General features: G+C 43.9%; 1 protein-coding gene across 7 annotated transcripts in view; it reads left to right on the top strand.

Annotated features, from left to right (window-relative positions):
* Trpm8 (transient receptor potential cation channel subfamily M member 8) overlaps nt 1-22,914 on the top strand; it is a 107,312-nt gene that overhangs the window by 79,026 nt on the left and 5,372 nt on the right. For 6 of the 7 annotated variants that reach the window (XM_055616433.1, XM_055616432.1, XM_055616431.1 and 3 more), the window contains 4 exons: nt 1,913-2,090; nt 12,200-12,390; nt 17,581-17,680; nt 18,765-18,798. In XM_055616433.1, the coding sequence (XP_055472408.1) occupies nt 1,913-2,090; nt 12,200-12,390; nt 17,581-17,680; nt 18,765-18,798 (503 nt within the window). Of the gene's footprint in view, nt 1-1,912; nt 2,091-4,003; nt 6,743-12,199; nt 12,391-17,580; nt 17,681-18,764; nt 18,799-22,914 lie in introns of those variants that run through there. The other variant, XM_055616435.1, reaches the window with a different exon arrangement.

Here is a 22,914-nt window from a genome sequence, read left to right as displayed (position 1 = left end):
CTGTAAAAGTCAGGTATGCAGCATAAGCAAACTCGCGTTTGGGGTGGAGCATGTGAAGGGACTTCATGATGTTGACGTAGCCTGTGCTTTTTGTCTCCCGTCCTGCCAGCATGAGCTACACTGACTGACAGTTTCCTTGAGCCAGGGCTGGGCTTGTCAGGTGGCATTTCTCAGTCCCTGTGATTTTCTCTCCACCAGTCTCTGCCCCTCAGCTCATAGGAACAGGTCTTTTCCATCCAGGGGAAGAGAAGTCCTTGGGACCCTCTAGTTGGCATTGTGATACAGTTTGTCTTGAGGACAGCTATTCACGCTGGTAGGTTGAGTCCCCCAGAGGAGCAGTGCTTGGGAAGGGGATGGGCAGGAAGCGAGATGGGGGTGAGTGGCAGGCAAAGCAGGCTGGGAGGAAGGTGTGCTGCGCGTACATTTCATTCTGAGATTTTTCACATGCTGACTGGTATAGCACCATCTTCCTGTAGGGCATGCCCCCAATGTCAGCGCTGAGAGCAGGGGCTCTGGCTGGGTGCCTCTCTTCAGAGCCTTCCCTGAACTCATAGGGATCCATCTTCACTCGTTCTCTCTTGTAGACTGGGGTTTCCTCCAGGGGCTGTGCTGGGCTCTTCCCACCAAGGCCACAGAGACATGCGTCAGAGCCCTTTTGTGACCCTCCACCACAGTGGTGGGGACCAAACAGAGCTATATCCCATGATATAGTGAGCTATATATCCCTTGTCCACATCATGTCAGACATCTGATGTCCTTCACAGACCTGTGGTACTTCCACAGGTTGCTGTGACAAAACACCCAACAGACACAAATTAAGGAGGAAAAGATTTATTTTGGCTCACAGTTCAAAGGTTCACAGTCCACCACGGTGGGAAGGCATGGTGGCAGGAGAGTGAGGCAGCTGGGCTCCTTGGCACATCCTCGATCAAGAAGCGCAGCGGTGGTGGGGGTGGATGCCTATGATCAGTGGACTTTCTCCTTTTTATTCTGTCCAGGACCCCAGCCCATACTAAAGGTTAAACATCTCGGGAACACTTTCATGGACATGCTCAGAGTCATGTCTTCTAGATGACTCCAAATCCCACCAAGCTGGCAACCAAGAATAACCCACGATGCTTGCTCTGCTCCTGCCCCTAGATGCTAGTGCTCATCTGGTTTGCTTGACTTTGCAATCCCAGGACTTCCCAGGCAGAATATTCTTATTGCCAGTGCTCTGGCATCTACTCACGCTCTCTTTGTGTCCTTCTCTGGACCCTTTAGATGGATATACTCAGCCACGGAAGTCCTTTGGATGAGATTTGCTTTCTGTTACAATCCTCTAACAGCGCCCCATGGCTTTCATTATGAACAGAGAGATCCAGCAATGCAGCACTGCCCAGTTTACTCTCTCAGCCCACCTTCTTACTACCACAGGGCCTTAGCAGGTGCTGGTGCTCCTGCTTTGGGCGTGTGTCCCTTCCCATCATTCCTTCAGCACTACAGAGAAATGATGCTTGCTAGCTATCTCACTGGCGAATGCTTACCTAGCCTTCTAATACATCCTGGGTTTTACCCTACCCTTTTTACATCTGCCTAGACATGACACTTCCCATAGTGGGCTGGACCCTCCCACTTCAATCATCATTCGAGACCAACTCTCACAGGCATGGCCACACTGTTCTTGGCAACTCCTCCATTAAGACTCCCTCAGATGACTCTAGGCTTTGTCAAGTTGACAGATGAAGCTAATGAAGATACCCTGTTTCTTTGATCTTGATCTTAATAAAGTCTCTATTTCCCATTGGCTGCTCATCTCAATGAAGTCCCTAATGATTGTACCCAAGATGACTCTGACCCCACATCCCCTTGCCTACCATGGTCCTTGCTTTTCCAAAGGAGCCTCACTGACCTCTTGGTTCTGTGCCCACAGGTACCACATATGACTTTTCCCACTGCACCTTCTCTGGAAATGAGTCCAAGCCACTGTGTGTGGAGCTGGACGAGCACAACCTGCCCCGATTCCCCGAGTGGATCACCATCCCGCTGGTGTGCATCTACATGCTCTCCACCAACATCCTGCTGGTCAACCTCCTGGTTGCCATGTTTGGGTATGTCTGCATCGCACACTCATGGGCTTCCACTTTGGGTTGTCCGTTTGCCAGGCGAGCAGGAAGACTGTGGGCAGAGGTAAGATCTACCTTGAAGAGCTGAGAGTAGAGGCTACTGGGAGCCTGGTGGTCTGCAGTGGTTGGGGGACTTAACGGGACCATGTTAAAAGAAAAACAGGTTACTCTATAGGCCATTTTTTGGCTGATTTGACACCACAGAAAAGCAATATGACCAGCTTCATTGACTCCAGGCTGTGTTCATCATCGTCTCATAGTTCTCCAGAGAGCAACTTAACTAACTGATTTTCCTATTGCTGTAACAAAACACCTAACAATGGCAATGAGTGGAAGCATGACCTTATTTTGGCTTGTAGTTGTTAGGTATAGTCTGTGGTGGGGAGTCATGGGAGTGGGGTGGGTCACGTTGTGTCTACAGTCAGGAAGCAGAGAGAGGTGAATACTGCTGCTATTCTTACCTTTTCCTTTCCCCTTTTTTTTATCCAGCCAAGCGCCCCAACCCTGAATTAGTCCCGCCCATGTTCAGAGTGGGTCTCCTCCCTCCATGTTAAGTCTCCCTGTAAACCCAGTCATAGACCCTCCTAGAAGTGTATCTCCTAGGTGATTCCAAAGCTAGTCAAGTTGACTGTGTTAGCATGATGGCAGCAGTGCAAATCCCATCACCCCTGAGGTTCCTCATGTTTTTTTTTTGTTTTGTTTTAAGTAAGACAAACTTAAGCATAGCAACACACAACACCTCAGATGTGTAACCCAAAGGTCAAAGGTTTTGGGAGCTTTGTATATCTTAAACTTGAAAGGTGTAGATAATGTAGATACCAAAGGTTGCTCCTGGCACAATTTGGCTTTAGCCTCTCTACCGGGAGATACTTCCAAAGTTACTCACGGGGCCTCTGGCACAGGCTTGCTTCCATGGGTTTGCAGAGCTTCATTTTGCCCAAGCCCCAGTTCGAAGATGCACAGTCCACCACGGTGGGAAGGCATGGTGGCAGGAGAGTGAGGCAGCTGGGCTCCTTGGCACATCCTCGATCAAGAAGCGGGGGGGGGGTGTGTGTGTGTGTGTGTGGATGCCTATGATCAGTGGACTTTCTCCTTTTTATTTGGTCCAGGACCCCAGCCCATACTAAAGGTTAAACATTGTTTAACTCACTGTTCAACTGCAGTGAGTTTCTCACTTTCAAATACTTTCTCAGAAGAATGAAAGATACTTGAAGTGACATCTAGAACAACCAATGATTCTTAGTTTCTAGGTGTGAGGAGATACATTGATGGTTCCCTTGGGTCACAATGAATGAGACAGATAACAGTTCCACAATTTACGTGTTTGGTCACAACCCATACCGCTGTTGTAATTTTAAATTTGCCTTTGAGTGGCCATGAAAGATGGGGCTAATCCGTGATTTGCAGACTGCTGGTCTGGTTCTGCTGGCCAGTTATGACGCAGTTTCTTTCCAAATTGTTAGCTTTTCTGAATCGATTGCATTGATCCATTTGTTTCAAGAATAATGTTTCTTATGGCTCTTAGTGTAAAGACACCACAGCCAGTTCATTACCTTCTAGAATATTCTCAAGAAGAGACATAAGTATTTGCACAACCATTTTAGTGCATGCCTTTGGGTCATTTGAAAGGTAGGAAATAGCCAATTAGCTCTCTGCTAATGCTTCCAAATGATTGTGATATTGGAGACAGATAAATTAGGAAGACTTAGCTCTATGGCATCTAACATAGTTGTAATTTTTTTGTGAAAAAAAAAATCAGATCTTAGAAGATGTCAAGGAAATGTTCCCTAAGCAACCGCATGCTAAATCGACATTGGGAGCCACGCAAAGAGCCAACACTGAGTTAATGGCACTACGCTAGCTAACAGAGTCTCAGAAAACTAACCTGTCTCCTACAGTGTTTCTAAGACTACACACGGCCTGTCCGTTGCTGTGAGCATGAGCAGCTGTCAACAGAGCCCTGGACAGCTCAGGGGAAGACCGATCACCAAGTAAAGCTGCAGAAGTTGTGGTTCAAACGTGAAGTTTCCTCCATGAGCCAATGTATTTGAACACTCGGTCCCAGATGGTAGTGCAGTTTTGGGAAGCTGTGGGACATTTAGTAAGAAAGACCAGGCTGAAAGAAGTCAGTTCCTGGGGGCAGGTCTCAGCTCTGCCTCTGGTGCCAGTGTTTCTCTCTCCCTTCCTCATACCTTCTCTCCTACATCCCCTTTTTCTCGTTTATCTGAGATGTAAGGATCACCAATGCCCCAGCTGTTGCAGCTGCTAGCTGTTCACACTGCCATGCCTTTCCTCCCATGACGATCTGGACTGTGTCCCTTCAAACCACTAGTCAGAGTGAACCTTCCCTCACTGAACTTGCTTCTTGTCAGATCACAGGGATTAGAACAAGGGCCAACAGTAGCTGGGGCCACAGCATTGAGTTCACAGAGGTCTGGGGATCTTTGTGCTATGAGCTGTCATGGCGGCCACCTGGCATGGAAGGAATTCATCAGTCTTACCACCCGTCATCTGTACTCTGCTCAGGAAATGAGGGAACCAGAGCTGTATTGGAACTTTATGGCTAAAAGGCTACAGGTAATGAAGGTCTGCATCTGTGTTCATGGCTGTGTGTGTGTGTTCAGCTCACCTCAGTATCTTCCTGGAGGACTCATTGCAGGCCACACAGCCACCACCTCACTCAAGGTTTCCATGTGATTGTTCTTGTCACCTTCGCCTGGGGCACCTCTTCCAGCGTCCCTGGCTTGCCTTCTTTTCAGTGACCCCTGGCTGGAGGTCTGAGGGCAGCAGAGGCCCTGCTGTGAACGGTGAACAAGTTCTTCACGTGCCATTTCTGATGAGTGCTGAGCTGTCCAGAAATCGCTGCCCGAGCAAATGCCCCCAGGATGTCACCCCTGTGTGACACCACATCACAGTGTTTAGTGTAAAGCTCATGTACCTACAATGGTGGCCTCTTAGCTGCACTGCGAATGTGTTCATTGGTCCTTGAGCATGAGGGGGATGTAAAGGTAACCTTAGGTAATTGTTGTCTCTGAGGCTTACAGCCTTTAGCTGCTAACTTAGTCCTATTCCAGAAAGCTTCTAGCCTCCGTACAATCTTATCTAGGCCTAGAATATTTTCAGCCTTTGAGACTTAGTGCTGCATAAACTCACCCTTTCTAGTTCTTTCTGAGCTCTGGATGGCTTGTTCAACTCAGCTGTTCTGGCTTAAACTCCTCTCCAAGCTGATTGATTCAACCTGGCTTCTCTCACTTCTGACTGAATTGTTCTGCTTGTCCTCAAACTAACTCCAGCAATCTGTTCTAATCTTCTGGTTCCTTTTCATTCTCTGGCTCATTATGTCTCCACCTGTGTCTAGCTTGTTCTTTCATTCAACCTCTCTCTAGAAAACTCTCCTGGTAAAACTGCCTGCCCCCGCCCCTCTCCATTCCCCCTTAAGTAGCTTTTTTTCTCTCGATCTCTTCTCATGAGAGTTGAGTGTATCCTATTCTGTCAAATATTCTCTGATTTGTCACTTTTTTCCCCTGCCACTCAGTTAGACATCACTTTCAAATATGGGTGCTTCCTTCTACAAACTAACTACCTTCATTGTTTAGAATTAAAGGCATATACCACCATACAATTATTTTCTTTTGTCAGTGGCATTTTTTTCAGATCTCTGATTTGTTTCAAAGCCCTCTTCACTCTTTCCTATCCCTCATTTTGAAAACAGTGCACTTAGCTGTTATTACCTTTTTTTTTTAAGCTTCCCATTCAATTGCTAAACAGATATTATTCTGGTCTGAACTGACACCCAATAATATGCCTGGTTATGCTTAAGATGTACTGTTGGGGCACACATATACGATGTGAAACAATGAAACAACAGGTAGCATCTTTATCCCCTCAGACTGCTGTCATCTCCCTGTGCTGGAAGCTCTGGGCTCCTCTGGTTATTTTTTTATAAAGATTGGTTTTATTTTAAACAATGTTTATGTGTACGTGTCTGGTGGTGGAGTGGAGCACATGCGTATGAATGCAGGTGACCACAGAGGCCAGAAGAGGGTGTCTATTCCTTAGAGCTGGAGTTATAGGCAGTAATGAGCTGCCCAACATGGATGATGGGAAGCCACCTTAGGTCCTCTCTAAGAGCAGTGTATGCTTTTACACACCAAGCCCTCTCTTCGAAAGGGGACTAGGAGACAACAAACATTTCGATAAACATGCTGGGTAGACCCAGAGCTCAGGAGCCAGGGCTAGCCTGGCTAGCCTAGGCACAGAAGCAGTTCTAATTAGACATTACACTGGTGTACCTGGGGAGGAAGGGCCGTTGGTCCTCAATGACACCCTGAAGGAGCCACTTGGGTAAAAGTACAGCTGAGAGATGGAGAGGTGGCTCAGCATTGAAGAGCACTTACTGCTCTCACAGAGGACCAAGGTTCAGGTCCTGTCATCCACATGGTGACTCAGACATGTCTGTAACTCCAGTTCTTGGGAATCTAACACCCTCTTCCACTGGAGGCTCCTGCACACACGTACACAGAAACTCATGCAGGCTCACGTACATATACTTGAGATAAAAATAAATAAATCTTTGAATAAATGGAACCTGTCTGAGAAGTCTATTCAGATGTTAATTATACTAAAACCTGCTGTTGTTTTCACATCCATTTTTTTCTTTATAAGTTTTTGGACTGTACATTCTGATTTGATTGCTCTTTCTATTTTGGTTTTTACTACCAAATGGTTTTCATTACTGAAGGTTTTTTTTTAAGTCATTAAAACATCTGTTGTACAATCTGCCCTTAGTATTCTTACTCAAAACTTTCCTGACTTTTCATGTATACTTAATTGTATAAAGGGCTCATTTTGAGAGTTTTTTTTTCTTCTCTCTTCTTTTGAAAAAAATTTCATAAGCTTTTGTGAAGAAATTGGATTCATAATCTCTACAAACAGTGGCATATTTGCAGTATTGAGTTATCTGTAGTTACCAGTAAACTTCTGTGGTTCTTTTTTGCATGGGTTTTTGTTATAACTTGCAGGATTTTTGTAATTTCCAGCTGCTTGAGGCTATGAGCTAATTTCTTTTCCCTATGATTTTTTCCAGTGACTGCTTTTTTGTTATGCAGAAGGCTTGTAAAGATTCACTTATTGATTGTGTAAAAACTCTGCTTCATGAATTGTCTTGCTTCTTTTTATTACCTTGTGGATGGTACATTATTTGTCATGTGACTCCATTGTTCTCTGCCTCACTTTCTAACCAGAAAGGATGGTCATGGTTCCGGAAGCCTCTCCTGTAACTATTGAATTATTTCCCTTTTGATCTGGAGTTATGATGCACCATGCGAAAGATGGATTATAGCAATACTGTTACCATTCCACCATCCTTCTCCTTTGTGGTCATGGCATATTATCTCTCTAATGTGCTTCTGGATTTCATCTGTGCACAAGGCTCTCTGAATTCCAAACATCTGTTGAAGGCTAACAACATCTCCATTCTCAGGGAGTTTCTCCCTCCAAGGGGCTTCTTCTACTTCCTCTCTCCTCTTCAGCTCCACAGAGGGCACTCAGTTGGTCCTTTGAAATGACTCCTTCTGCCACTGCCCACCTCCATCCCATTGAGATACTGAGTTTCTAGCACCTCATGGTCAAGATAAACCCTGGAGCAGCACTTCTGATAGATGGTAGAAGCCTGATTCACCTCCCATGAGGCTCGAGGGAGCTAGTGAGCACTGGACACCAATACCTAAATACCAACGTCCACCTTCCCTGAGTGACAGAAGCTTTCAGATTGTTCATTTTCTTTTCAATCAGAACAGCAACCTCCTAACAAGGTATTGGAGATGTGATGTGAAGGGACAGGCTTTATGATGGCCAGTGATCACCTGGAAGACTTTGAACACCGTCTGAGTTGGTGCAGAAGAGGGTAATCCCAAGCCACTCCAATGCCTGTATCAGTGAGAGGCATCTTCACACATCAGTCATAGAAAGCCTTTCTCTACAGAAGCTGGTTTCTTCTCTACACAAGTTAAAAACTAACTTCTAAAGACTATAAAATTAGAGAGATGTGTAGGTAGCTCAGAGGGTAAAGTGCCTGCTATGCAAACATTAAGACCTGAGTTCAAGACCCATAACCTACATTAAAAAGCCAGGCATGACAACACCCCTGTTAATCCCAGTCCTGGAGAAGAAGAGGCATTCTCTGCTACTCAAACAACTTAGTAAGTTGCAGGTCAGTCAAAAGAAAAAGGTGGACACAGGAAGGAGCAACACCTGAGCGTGACTTGTGTTTTATACTCTTCTCTCTCTCTCTCTCTCATGAATATACATACATAATCTTGATAGAGCAATAGATGCTATTTTCAATTATCAGCCTCCCATAGAGGACTCCCACATCTATTTGACTGACTCTGGGGCTGATTTAAAAGCAAATGACCAACCTGAAAGCTGCCATCATACAGGGAAGGTGGACCTTGGCTTTTAGGTGGGTCCCCGGTGCTCACTAGCTCCCTTGAGCCTCATGGGAGGTGAATGCAGACTTTCACCATTTATCAGGAGTGCTGCTCCAGGGTTCTTCTTGCCTATGAGGTGCAGAAGAAGTTGCTATCCTGACAGGAAGGGCCTTGAAGTCTGGCTCTCCAGAGGAAGAAAGGAAACAGTGGCACTCGGGCTCTTTGAGGTGGGGAATGGTAGCACGGGGCAAAGTTGTGATTGGCAGGCTCTAACTGCGTACTTCTGAAGCAGGGATTGCAGGCCTTCCCCAGAAGGACCTTCTGCTAAGTGGACTCAAAAGAGAGATGCCCCACAGTCTTCTTCTGGACCTCTCTGTTTCTCCTAGTCATTCTCAGGGCTGTGCAGGGTTGCAAATGACCTCCCTCAGTCAGCTCCTTCCGTCCATGAACTGGAAAATACAAAATGTGTTTTATTGAGTCCAAATGGTCAGTTCAGCCAAGGCAAATCTCACCCCCAGTGGGCCCTCCATCAGAGCTCCTCTCTGAGCTCCTGGAGTGCGGACGGGAGGGAGGCCCATGTGTTTCTTAACTTGCTGCAAGTGTGATGAATGCTCCTCCCTCCATTTGGACACAGCAACATCTTCTGTATAAAACATCTGAAAATGACTTTTGATGCTTCAAAGTGGCTGCAGTGTCTTTTGTTTGGGTTTTTGAGTTTTAAGCAGTCAGGTCATGAAATTGTAAGACGATCTTTAAGAGTTAACGATTAGAATTAAAATGGCTGTTCTGGCAGAAAGTAGTGAGCTGTGGCTTCTGGCAGGTTCTTACTAATCTCACTAATCTCAGGTACTTCTGTAGGTCTGAGCCACTGTGGTGGCAGATGAAGGCGGTGTTCTTCATAGACAGCAAATCCAGCTGAGGACCGGGGAAGGTGATAACGATGGCAGGCTAAACATTAGCCTCCCAGCAACCTGACCTACATTGGGAAGAACTGCCAGACAAGCTATTAGGTTCATTTTCTGGATCCACCACCCTGTCTGCTTTGCACCTGAAAAATTCTGCTATGAAAAGTAGATGAAAGAATCAGTCAGCAGCCACTGACATGCCTTGTAGGAGCTTATACATGTGGGCATTCAGTAAGCATGGGTTCTTACCTTTAGAGATCTCATTGTGCTCAAAATGTACACTACCCAAATTGTCAAATGCTTTGTGCTTGAGAAAATGTCAAGTCATCCTATTAAACCCCTTGGAAACAGAGTAGAACTCTCATAATACCACACCTTTTGCTGTACAGATGTGGTACAGACCTGGGGCTAGATTGCTAGACTAAATCCTGGCTTCAACTCTTCAATCACCTGCTCCTTCTGTGCCTCAGTTTTCTCAGTCTGTTTATCACAGATGATAACAGGACTTACAGAGCTATTTGCACGTTAAATTAATCAAAACAAATGGGTGTCTAGAATAGCATCTTGGAGGGACTGGGGATGCACCCCGATGGTTGTTTGCCTAATATGTTTGAAGCCTGTGCTTTCTCTGAAGCGCCACATAAGTTGCGCTGTGTTGGTGGCTTATGCCAGCAATCCAGCTCTGAGAGGTAGAGGCAGGAAAATGAGTAGTTCAAGATCATCCGCAGCTATGTAGGGAGCTGGAGGTGCTTGAACTAGAGGAGAACCTAAGTAAGTAAATAAATCAATGTCTTGTATCTTGAAAATATTTTCTATTTTATAGCCTTGGTGTTTGGGTAGCTTGAAAGTCATGACCATAAAGAGTTAAGGGGTAGAATGTAAAATCGACCTTTTAATGATTACATGCGACGCTGACGGTTCTTGCACGATGCTTGGAGAGTGGAAGGATGGGTGGCCCAGTATCATTGCCAGCCGTGATACTGGCAATGCCCCCGTGACAGCTCCACTTCTCTCTGAACTGTGATTGAAATGGTGAGACTGTGCTGCAAGTAGACGCTTGAGCCTAGTTATTTCCACTTAACATATACAAATTTTTCAGCATCCAAACATTTATTTAGCTAATTTCAGTGGCTGCACAACGAAATCATCATCCCCAAACCAGGAGGTGTGCTCCCAGTGTTCACTGGTTAGATGCGCTCTTCTAGGTAAGGGGCATGGCTAGCTCTTACCTGCAGCGTGATGATGGGTCATGTGTGTGCGTCCTTTTCTGTGTAACTTTTTCCGTACCTCATTATCTCTAGCCTGAACTCCCAGAAGTGAAGTCACTGGGTCAAAACAGTGAAGCTTTTGAAGGCTCTATTAAAATAACAACAATAAAACAAACAAACAAACAAACAAAAAACCTTGTCAAGCTAAAAAACCATTCTAGGCTGGTAATGGGTTGCCACATGCTCTTCCCACAGCTAACCTGCTATTGGCGAATTTAACATGGGAAAAGAAGCGGAGATCAAACTGAGTTCCTTGGTGCTCAGCGAAATTCAAAGCAACAGGAAGACATCCTTCTGGTTAGGAAATTGAGAGCCCGTGTCTCCATTCAGAGGCAATTTTTCTGTGGAGGTGTTTTTCGCTTTGGAGAGTGCGGCTTTCAGCTTCTTCTGGGTTGTCGTGTTGCATATTTCATGGTGCTCACAGTTCCTATAAATCTGTGTCTGTGGAGGCTTCCATTTAGTTTTCTTATCAAGAGTTGGAGGAGGGGTACAAATTCTTGTCTGGTTAGTTTCCACAGTGCGGCTGTTTAACACACTCTCTCCCAAAGTAATACCTACTTTACCCAAATTAAACATGATCTCTAGTTCGCTTGCTCAGTTGGAGCACGCGTTTGAGATTGCTAAACTGTGGACGAGCTCATAAGCAGCTGCCACGGTCTCAGCTCCATTAACTCCCAGTGCCGAGGAGAGAGCTGAGCCCTGTAGCCCGGCTGTAGTCTTCATAGTTAATAAGACAGTATTGTTACTTGGATGGAGAGAGGTGGCTCTTTCTCACCTTGGTTTCCAGATGTTGTGTATCTGTTAATCTCTGCATGTTCAGAGTCCACAGAAAGTTGTATCTGCCCTTGTTAACATACCAGAGGGAAACCTTCAACATTTCTTTCTCTGCCCAAGGTCTTTCCAAATGCAATTGTGTATGTCTGTAACTGGATTCTGTACAGCTCACGGGGGACAGTCCTTAGTGACAGCCCTTGCTAGAGTCCCTCTCCCCTTCTGCAGAAGCTTGTTTCCCTAGCCATGAGGGGCGGGAATCCCCAGGACAGCCATTTTGGCTTTTTGTCTGAGGCTTTTGAAAAATGCCAGCCAATATTCTCCAGACTGTTTAAATTAGACAGAAGAAGGGATAAACTATTTCCGTGAGAGTCAACATCTCAGGCCTCTTTGTGACTAGCACAATAACAGATAGATGAGCAAAGGGTATCACTGAGAGGTTTGGGAATCTGGATGATCTGGAAGTTCACTGTTCATTTTTCCTGTGTGCTCAGAAACAAAGAAACAACAACGAACAACCCAAAAGAGAACCAAAACTAGACCCACACTGAGGCCAGCAGGTGGCCTGCACCAATTTGTCCTGGCTGTGGTATCAACACGGAGTCTTCTGACCTGCCTGGCCTGGGCCACGCGGCTGCCTGTCTAGCAGTGTTGCCATGGTAGACAAATGGAGTGATGGAGACGGCATGTCTCTAAGCTGTTTCTGCTCTCTCTGCCAGCTACACGGTGGGCACCGTGCAGGAGAACAATGACCAGGTCTGGAAATTCCAGCGGTACTTCCTGGTGCAGGAGTACTGCAACCGCCTCAACATCCCCTTCCCCTTCGTCGTCTTCGCTTACTTCTACATGGTGGTGAAGAAGTGTTTCAAGTGCTGCTGTAAAGAGAAGAACATGGAGTCTTCTGCCTGCTGTGAGTGGGTCAGCTGCTGGGGTTCTGGAGTGGTGGGTCGTTTCAAAGGATGTGTGGTCTCCGTCTCTACAGTCGGTTCACTGTCTATCTCTAAATGTTGGGTGTCAGGTCAGCCAATGTTTGCCTTGGTCTCTTGGTTGAGGGTAGGCTGGGAAGCATTGCAGTGCTGCTGGGCAGCCTCATTTAGGAGAGTGACTTTGGGACAAACATAATAATAATGTAAATAATTTCCTTAGTAGAATTCATGGACGGTGTGAAACCATTGGTATAGTTTTTTTTTTCTTTTATTACTTCTGTGAAGCTATGTTTGGAGGAGGATTAGCCTAGCTCCAACAGGGTAAAGGGCTATCTGGGTTGCTTTTATTAGTCAGCTTTCTGTCGCTGAAATGAAACACCTTAGGTAATTAACTTGTAAAGAGCAAAGGTTCACTTGACTAAATGCTGGAGAATCCAGTTCAAGACTGGGTGGCTCCATTGCTTTGGGCCTGGCAGAGAGTGTGTGACAGAGCAAATCACTTACATCACTTTCCAGGAAGCAGGGGTGACTCAGAAATGGCTCCCATTATCTCCTTTAAGAGCATGTTGGGCCCCACCTCTTGAAGTGGGGCCTCCTTCACCTCCTCCTTGTGCCATCTTGGAGGCCAACCCTTTAACACATGGGAATTTGGAGAAAAACTCATCCAACTGGTGTCATTCTACTTCTGGTTCCTGAACCTTCATGTCTACCTCACAATACAGAATGTATTCATTTCATTCTCATGGTCCCTGAAGTCTTAACTATTATTCCAGTATTATTCAAATGTTTAAAGCCAACAGCTCATCTAAGACTGCATCCAAACTGAGGTATAAGCCTTTGCAAGTATCAAAGTTACATGCTTCCAAGGTCCAGTGATGGGGGCAGACACAGATAAGTATTTCTACTATAGAAAGGAAGGATAAGCAATAGAAAGAAGCCAACACCTCAAGGCAGATGAAAACCAGAAAGGGGTAACTTTAAGTCCTAAAGCCCTATGCCTACCATCTGGAGAACTCCGAGGCAGAGAGTGACCTCCCAAAGGGCCGTTCTGCCCCTGTCACTTTGCTGGCTACAGTCCACTGTGCAACTCTCCAGAGAAGGTTATGTTTGTAGCATGCTGTTGGCAATTCTATATTTCTGGGTCTCTGTCCTAGTTCCTCTCACACAGCTCCATTCCATTCTGCTCCATCAGAGGCTCTTGCAAAGGTGACTGTCCATTGACAACAGTCAGCTGTATGTGTTGTTCTGGTTGTTTGCCTCATGGTATGTGATGAAACACGTGAACTTCTGCTACCAGATTTACATATCATGTTGAGTTGGCCATACCTCTTTGATGGAACTCCAAATATTATGATTCAGAAAGCAAAAATGTCACTATCCTAGATATGATAATTGGTGGCAACTATAATGAATTTTAAGTGCCAAGAGCCATCTTTCTATGGGATTCTTTACATCAAACTGAAGGCAAAATACTCATGGCTGACCTTCATTCCCTTATGCAGAGACCTGACCCATATATAGCCTGGATTTCAGAATATAAATACACTCCCATCTTTAAATCAGCCTGAAGCAGAAAGGACCTTCATATTCAACTTTAACTGTGTCATCCCAAGACATTAAATGCCACTTTGGAGGTGTCATTAACCATCTCACATGTGTAATTGTCTTCCTTGATGAAAGTATTTTGACAATTTGGATTAGTGGCTGTCTTTCTCCCTATTATTTTGCCTTGGAAAACAAATTGAGCCGTTATTAACTGAAAGAGTGGAAGTCTTTATGTTCAGTAGGGAACCGAGAGTACAGATCTGGAATCTAAGTACTCAAAAACCAAATGTCAGAGGCATTTAGTGACATGCCCACAATTACATTTGGTTCCATCTTGAGCTCATGTTATAAATGAGAAAGTCTCCAGAATCTGGGAGAAGACTGAGGGGGTACAATCAATGCCTTAGGAAGGATTACGTATTTCCTTATTTTTGAACAATGAATAAAAGTCAGTGAGGAAAAGGAGCTGGAGAGATGGCTTCATTGACAAGAGCTTTGCCTTCCAAGCATAGGACTTGAAAGGCCAGACAGGGTGGTATATGCCTGTGATTTCATTGCTGTGGAGACAGAGACAGCTTCCTTGCTAGCTAATTGAGCCAACCAGTGGGCTCCAGGTTCACTGAAAGCCACTGTCTCAAAACTGTGGACAGTGATCGAGGAAAACACCCAGTTCTTACCTTTTGGTCTCTACACAAATGTGTATACTTATGCATCCACACAGATAGACAGGCTATCCGCATATAGCCTACACATGAACATATGCACATGAACATGTACACACACACACACACACCTATTGCAATGAGAATGGTTTTGACTCAATATAAAGACAAATGCAGAGTCAAACTAACGTTCAGTTTTGTCTGGAAATGGAATGATCTAGAGAACTGGTCATTGCACTGACTCAGGCTGGGCATGAACTGATGGGGATGCTATGAGGTAGGTAAAGGTCCATTCCCTCAGAATATAGTACACCCAGCCTGGGATCAGCAGAACCAGGGAGCTCAGTGTCAGGAAGGCAGAGCAACTCCTGGCTTCAGGCTCAGCTTAAAGGAGAAGGGTAAAATGCATTGCAGTGAAGCAAGGTGAGACTGTCAAGCAGACACAGAACCCCATGACTAGCCAATAGGAAGGAGTTTCAGCATAAGGAAGCAAACAAGCATGTCAGAAACGCTTTGTTATTTACTCATTTCCCTGGAGAGATACTGGACGAACGAGAGATGCTCCACGGACAAAAGCAACACCCTCTTCCCACACATCTCACTCTCAGGAGGAGGCAAAGAAACAGAAGGACAGGTCCCCTCTCCCCACTGGTGGCAGCGAGGATGGAGAGGGAGCCAGAGCCCAGTTCCCTCACCAGCGACTCTCCAGCCTGCACAGTCACTGTGGAGTTGCTTGCTGCCTCTTGGAGAGGACTGATTCCAGAAACCATAGCACCCTGCCTTCCCCAGGGACTCCAGCTGTCAGTCCATTCTTAGGTGCACTTTGTGTTTGCCTCCCACACAATGGGGAGATCACAGGTTTAATTTTGAAATTGCCCTTCTTTGGAGGAAAAATACAAGATTGTTTTTTCGAATAATGTTCAAAAAGGCAGGCCCCAAACTTTCATTTTCATATTTTTAAAAACTTGGTCAGCAGTATCTTCAAGTAAAAAAGCATACTTCTTGGTAATTGTGTTTTTAGAAAATATACTGTTCTTTTCTGATTTGGAAGGCAATACATGGTCTTTACAGAACATTTGAAAAATACAGAAAAGCGCAAGTAAGGATCCAGTGCCAGACCACCACCCAGAGATAAATGCAAAACAGCATTAATTTCTGTGGGATGTACATTGCCTGGAGTATATTATATGTAACTGTTCATAGAGTAATTGATTCTTTTATATAGCTGATAATACACCATCAACATGATTAATATCCATGAACAAATAATGCTAAGAATTCTAACTATGAAATATCCTAGTGTATGAAGGTGCCATAGTTAATCCAACCACTTCCTTATTGTTAATATGTATAGTTTTGTTAGGCTCTTTAAAAAAAAGGATTGATTTTTAATTTTTAATTATGTATGTATGTGAGTGTCTTTGTGAGTATGTGTGTATGAATTCGGGTGCCTGCAGAAAACAAGGTGTTGGCTCTCCTGGAGCTGGAGTGGTGGATAGGCAGTTGTGAGCTGCCTGATGTGGATACTTAGAACCAAACTCAGATCCTCTGGAAGAGCAGTAAACATTGGCAACCACCGAGCCATCTCTCCAGCCCCTGGTTTGATTCTTAGTAATCCCATGATGTCATGATAAGAAGTGATATATGAACATTTTCACCACATGAATTATTTTTAATGTTAATTTTAGGAGAGAAATATCTGATAAAGAACATGTGTCTCCCCAGTTCTTTGTGTAACGTCTCTTACCACCTTCTCATCCTCTGTCACCATTAAGTTGTTACAATGGATGAAGTTTTCCCAGAATATGGGCAGGGGCTTCTCCATATTTTTGCTGGGACAAATATGTCTGATACTTTAGAGCCTGCTAATTTTTTTTTTTTTTTTTTGGTACAGTTGGTGAAAATGCTAGGCTACCATTTCAGCTATCCTTTCCCTGACTGTGAGGGAAGCTGGCTGTTTTTCTCAGCCGTTTGTCATTCTTGTTCTGGCTGCCTGTGTCCAGAAATTTCAATCTTTTATATGTTGAGTTCTAAGCATTTAGTTTGAAAGAAAGACATTGGAAACTACTCCAAAACGCATTTGAAAGGAAATTGGTTAGGAATTGTCTTGAAGAGTAATAACAGCCATTTAAAGATAAAGATATGTTTGCTGGATAGAATTTTCTTGAATCTAGTCACTGAAATATTGCTTTGATCTCCGATTTTTTTCAATTCGGGAAGTTAGTAGAGTTTATAAACTCTAATATAAGAATGTGTGCATTTACATGGCAAGTCAAGGGTAAAAATCACACAAATCTATTCTAAGTGGCCACCTACTCACACATCTCTTTCCTGTCCCCATGAACTCTCCGGGTGTCCATTGCAAACATTAGTGATCTTGATGATGTGTTCTTTCTTTGGCCTCCATCTGAAAGGCTCACATACCATAAGAAACCTAAATAAAAACCTCCCTGGAACATGTCCTAGGCCAGTGTGTAAGTTTAACCTGCTTTAGGGGAAAGGGGGAGGATGGAGGTTGGAGGTCAGGCTTTTTTTTATGACCCAGACCATGTGTTTCAAAGTAGAATCAATGTCATCAGATTGCTCGCCTCTAAAGATCTCCTGGCCTCGAGTCTAAAGATCGAGAGTTGGAAAGCCTGTAGTAATTACCCAAGGGAATGGCTTTGTGTTTTTATGTCATCAAAACAGAGAAGTAGGCACACCAAGCATGAGCACCCACATTGTTAACAGATGACTTGGTTAAGTCTCAGAAGACACAGGCAAGGTCAAACGGATCTTATTTAGAATAAAGATCACATTCTTAGTCCACACAGGCGGCTCCCACCTCATTCTTAGTGTCAGATCAGCTGGTACAGACAGATCCAATTGTTCCAGTCCCAGAGCCTCTAAGATGCCTGCTGGCCACTGATTCGGAAGACAGAGGCAGATGAAGCAGTCTGAACAGCTTTCCTTTTCTCATTATTTCAGGCTTCAGAAATGAGGACAATGAGACTTTGGCGTGGGAGGGCGTCATGAAGGAGAATTACCTTGTCAAGATCAACACGAAAGCCAGCGACAACTCAGAGGAGTATGTCATTCACTTTGCATATGTAAGCGGCAGTGTGTCTGAGCATGCTCAGTAAGGTGTGTTCTCAGTGGAGAGTGATAGTAACTCAAAAGTACCACCCAAGCAATTGCAGGTGACAAATCCTTAGATGTATGCCAGTCCCTCAAAACAGGGAGAGACCACTCCAGTTAATCTGACTTTCCCCCTAAAGGGCAGGGAACAGGAAGCGTCCTCAAAGGTTGCATCTTTTTCTTAGAAAAGTGAGGTGTCCTGTGTTCTAGGCATTGAGATCTTGAATGTAGAATGATAGATATTAGCATCCATAAAGCCAAGAAACAAGAGCTACAAACTGCGGAAATGAGTTCAGGAAGACTCAGAGGTCATGGGCAATCACATTATCTTGCAGAGACCACAGGTATGATTATCATTGCACTGCTGAAACAGAGAACCAGAAGGTGGCTTGTTACAAGCTATCTCTGGAGAGTAATGGCTATCATATTTAAATTGTGTGGGTTTAAAAAAAAAACTCCCTACAAGACCCCAGTCATTTAACTTCTTGAAGTAGGGAAGACAATCAAATCGACAGATGATATGTAAGTAGTATATCATAGAATCACTGAAAGCCTGCTCTTCCTGTCATGGAGGCTGACCTTCCTCAGTGACAGTCACTTTTTCTAGGGCTTAAACCCTCCTCAAAGTATGCTCTGGCCAGTATAAGTAAATATGAGCACGAATAATCTGTTAGAATTAATACAGCTACTGAGGGGCGTAGGATACTCTTTCTCTTGAGACCGCGTGGATGTCCTATGTTCTAGACTCCCAGGTCTTGGATATGGAGGAAGGTAGATCTTATGACTCAGCTTTCACTACCCCTATCAGCAGACATAGCATTAATTTTCTGTCTTCCTGATTGGGGTGAGAAAGGAATTCTGCTTTGTTTAGGCATGAGGAAGAACAGCAGAGAGACCAGTGCAGCTGACCCTGACCTGAGCCGAGACTGAAGACTGCATCATCTGTCTTCTGTCCTTTGAAAGATGAAAATAGGGACAATGAGACTCCCTCCCTTAGGCTCTTTGTCTTACTTTACTTTTTAATTTTCTTGCAGGATGAGGCATCGGTTTAGACAACTGGATACAAAGGTATGACTCAGAGTTCTGGAATGATTTATTTAACTTTAATGTCTTTGAATTTTTGGCTCCATGCTGGTGTGTAGGGTCAGAAAACAAAAGAAGACATTCATTGTTAAAAAAAAAAGTAGATGTGGGTTCATCTGTCTGCATGATTCACCTAAGAGTTGGGGCCTGCAGTGGAATTACTTCTTTTTTAAAAAAAATTATTTATTTTTTAATTAATTACAATTTATTCACTTTGTATCCCAGCTGTAGCTCCCTCCCTCATCCCCTTCCAATCCCACCCTCCCTCTCACATCTCTTTCCATGCCCCAAGTCCACTGATATGGAAGGTCCTCCTCCCCTTCCATCTGACCCTAGCCTATCAGTTTTCATCAGGACTGACTGCATTGTCTTCTTCTGTGGCCTGGTATGGCTGTTCCCCTCTCATGGGGAGGTGATCAAAGAGCCAACCACTAAATTCATGTCAGAGACAGTCCCTGTTCCCATTACTAGGGAACCCACTTGGAGACTGAGCTGCCATGGTTTACATCTGTGCAGGGGTTCTAGGTTATCTCCATACATGGTCCTTGGTTGGAGTATCAGTCTCAGAAAAGAGCCTTGTGCCATCTTATAAATACTTGCTTGTACTACTTCTTAAGCTCCCAGCCTTCATGTGGAATAGTCCAGAAATGCCACTTCTGTTAGATTTATTTAAATGTCAGCTTGACACTACCTAAAATCACCTGGGAAGAAGGTCTCAGTGAACAACTGTCTAGGGCAGTTTGTCTTATGACCATGTCTATAAGAGATTGTCTTGGCTACATTAATTGATGTAGGAAGGCCCAGCCCACTGTGGGTGGCACCATTCCCTGGGGTTGGGTCCTGGGCTGTATAAGAATTGAAAAAATGAGTGGAGTTTAGGCATAGATGTATCCACTCTCCCTCCTCTTACTGTGGATGTGATGTATTAGCTCCCTCAAGCTTCTGCCCCTGTGAATATATTTAAGGTATACAGTTGGAAATTTTGATGCATGTATACACTGAAAAATGCTTGCTACAATCAGAAGGCTGTTGGAAGCCCTAGCCACACAAAGCAGTTCCTCCCGCATCTGATGAGCTGTCTCACTGCCTCTACCTCTCTTTATGCTGCATCTCTGTCCTCTTTCTTTTCACTCTGAGCCACCAGAATTCCTTCCTTTCTATTCATAGAATTCTGGCAATCATGTCCTTAATTTCTGTTTTGAGAGCAAGTGTTTTGCATCTTTTTATTTTCCTTTTAAATTGACTTTGATTTTAAACAGCTCTATTGAGATATCATTGACACAAATTCAGTGTATTTGAGGGATACGCCTGGATATTTTGATTCGTGTATACACTGTAAAATTATCACCACAATCCAGTGTAGCTAATTTACATACTTACAGAGTTACTATCTGCATCTAGTAATACTATCCTAGGATTCAATTTAAGAGCCACCTGTGGTTTCGGCACATCTCATGTATACAACAGGCAACATCAATGTATAGACTGATAATAACACATGCATATAGTATAATAGTAATCATTCTCACCTCAGTGTATAGTAGGTCCATTGCCATTCCTTTCTTCCCTGGTCCTTTTGCCTGTTTAAGCCTGTACACGTAAGTGAGAGCTCACTGGAGGGGGTTGCCTGTCTGTGCCTCACTTATTTCACTCAGCAGTGCCATCGGAACCATCTGTGTCCCTGTAGATGGGAGAATTTCCTTCCTTTCTTCTAAGTACAATTGTTCTCTTCTGATACATGAGCCACGTTCTCTTGATACATCAATCTGTTGGTTGACACTTGGGTTATAGATAGCGCTGCAGTGAATGGTTCAATGTAGGATGCCTCCAATCTTCTGACATCAGCTCTTTAGCTGTGTACCAGCAGTGAGGTCACTGGGTTGTTTTTAATGTTTTGTGGAACTTCTATATTCCATTTTTATAAAATTTATTTTTTCCAGGAGAGATTTTTGGTGTAGTCTTTGTTACAAGATATTATTTGATACCCTATGCAAACAGATCTAGACAGTTTTTCTTTTCTTTTCTTGCCTGATTGCATGAGCTAACATTGTTTAGAATAACAGTGTTGATGTAAAGAATTCTTGTCTTAAGATCTTAGAAATGATGGGATATTGAATGTGGTGATAAGATTCTTTCTTCATAGTCTTTATCGTATCTAAGTAAGTGCTTATTTTGTTGAATTTCTATTGTAGAAGAAATCTGGAGTTGATTTTCTACTGAATGTGTGGGTCATGTTGTTTCTGTCCCCATTCTGTTCACGTAGCTTACTATACCCATGGGTTTTCATATGCCGAACCACCTTTACATCTCAGGGTGAACTGCACCTAGGTATGGTGGATGGTCATTTAATGTGCTCTTGAATTGAGCTCTCTATTATTTTATTGATGTTTTTTGAATCTTTTTTTTTCCACCAAGATATTGGCCTATAGTCCTCTTTGCTATCTTTGTCTTTGGGACCAGGGTAATTTTGGCCTCATACATGGAGTCTGGAAGCTGTCCCTCTTCTATTTTGCGGAAGAGTCTAAATGGTATTGGTGTTTGTTCACCTTCTAATGTTGGATGGTATTCACTAATGAAGGTGTCTCTCTGTTCCTGAGCTTTTCTTTGTTGGAAACATTTTGATACTGATTTTTTTTTTCCAAGACAGCGTTTCTGTGTAGCCCTGGCTGTCCTGGAACTCACGCTGTAGAGCTGCTGTCTTGAACTCAAGGATCTACCTGCCTCTCCCTCCCAAGTGCTGGGATTAAAGGCATGTACCAACCACCACCACCCGGCTAATACTGATTCTTTCTCCTTGTTTGCTACTAGCTTGTTTGAATTTTGTTATTTTTAAAAATTATTATATTTTAATTGTGTGTGTGTGCACATGGCACACTATGGGTGTGGAGAACAACTCTATGACTTGATTTTCTCCAACTGTGTAGGCCTGGGGGATTGAACTCAGGTCACCAGGCTTAGCATCAGGTGTCTTTACCTGGCGAGCCATCTTACTGGCCCTGGGCTCTGTGTTCTTGATCCAGTCTTGTTAGGGTATACAGACTTAGAGAAATCCCTAGCTCAGTAAGGTTCTAACCTGCCGTAGTGGAGAACAAAGGGAACTGGATGTAGGTGCTCCAGGTCTGTTCTTCATGAGACCTCCATTTTATCTGGTGTGTGCCCTAATGCATAGTTGTCTGACCTGTGGCCAGCCTGCTCCTGGAGGAGGACTTTTGTGTATACTGGCAGCTGCTCTTGTGGTTTAACTGGCTGTAGTTTAGGCCTTCCTAGCCATCATTCTGTTGCAGGAGCCTGTTAGCTACGTTCTCCCCATATGTGGGGAGAATCCAGGCTTAAAGAGCCCCTGGTTCTTCAAGTTTGCACAGCACTACAACAGAAACAGAAGGCAATAGCCTTCTAGCTAAAGAAAGGTTTGTTGGTTTTGCTCAGTGTTTTACAAAACCAACCCTGAGTTTTGCTTATTTTCTTCTTGTTCTCTGTTTCACTTATTTTAATCTGTGAGTCTTTTGCTCTCCTTGAAGTGGCTTATTAATACCCTTTTACTATTAGCAAAATCCCTTGGAGGAGCAAAACCATTTTCCATCTCATTATAATAGAAAACAAAGTCACTCACTGCTGACCAGATCCTAGGAGTGGGGTTCTCACCACTGTGCTCACTGAGGCACCCATTAGCCATCACAGTTTCTCTTTGTTATTATCATTTATTTCTAAATTAAAGGCTATCACTGGAAACAGTCCCAACTTCAACACAGGTTTTTTCCCCCTGGAGTATGTCACAGTATGCTGGGAGCCATAACACAGAAATTAGAACCTGACCATGCACTTTAACAAACTACATCAAGGTGGCATGTGACTTAAAATGAGGCCATGAACCTCATATAATATGCAGAATAATCTTATGTATCATTTATGTAAGTTACATTAGGGGATTTACTCTGTGTGTGTATGTGTGTGTGTTAGGAGGCATAAAATTATATCTTACTACTATCTTTGTAATTTTATTAGTATTTTTATATAGCAAAACTTTATTAGTAAATGTTGCATACATTTGAGTACATTTGCATATCTGAAAACATTACTCTTGTGCCAACATAATCTGCTCGT

This window comes from Psammomys obesus, unplaced genomic scaffold (genome assembly GCF_907164565.1).
Source record: "Psammomys obesus unplaced genomic scaffold, mPsaObe1.curated_primary_1811, whole genome shotgun sequence".
Classification (NCBI taxonomy): Eukaryota; Metazoa; Chordata; class Mammalia; order Rodentia; family Muridae; genus Psammomys; species Psammomys obesus.
The sequence above is the reverse complement of the archived record's forward strand: the minus strand, read 5'-3'. Positions and strand labels throughout refer to the sequence as shown.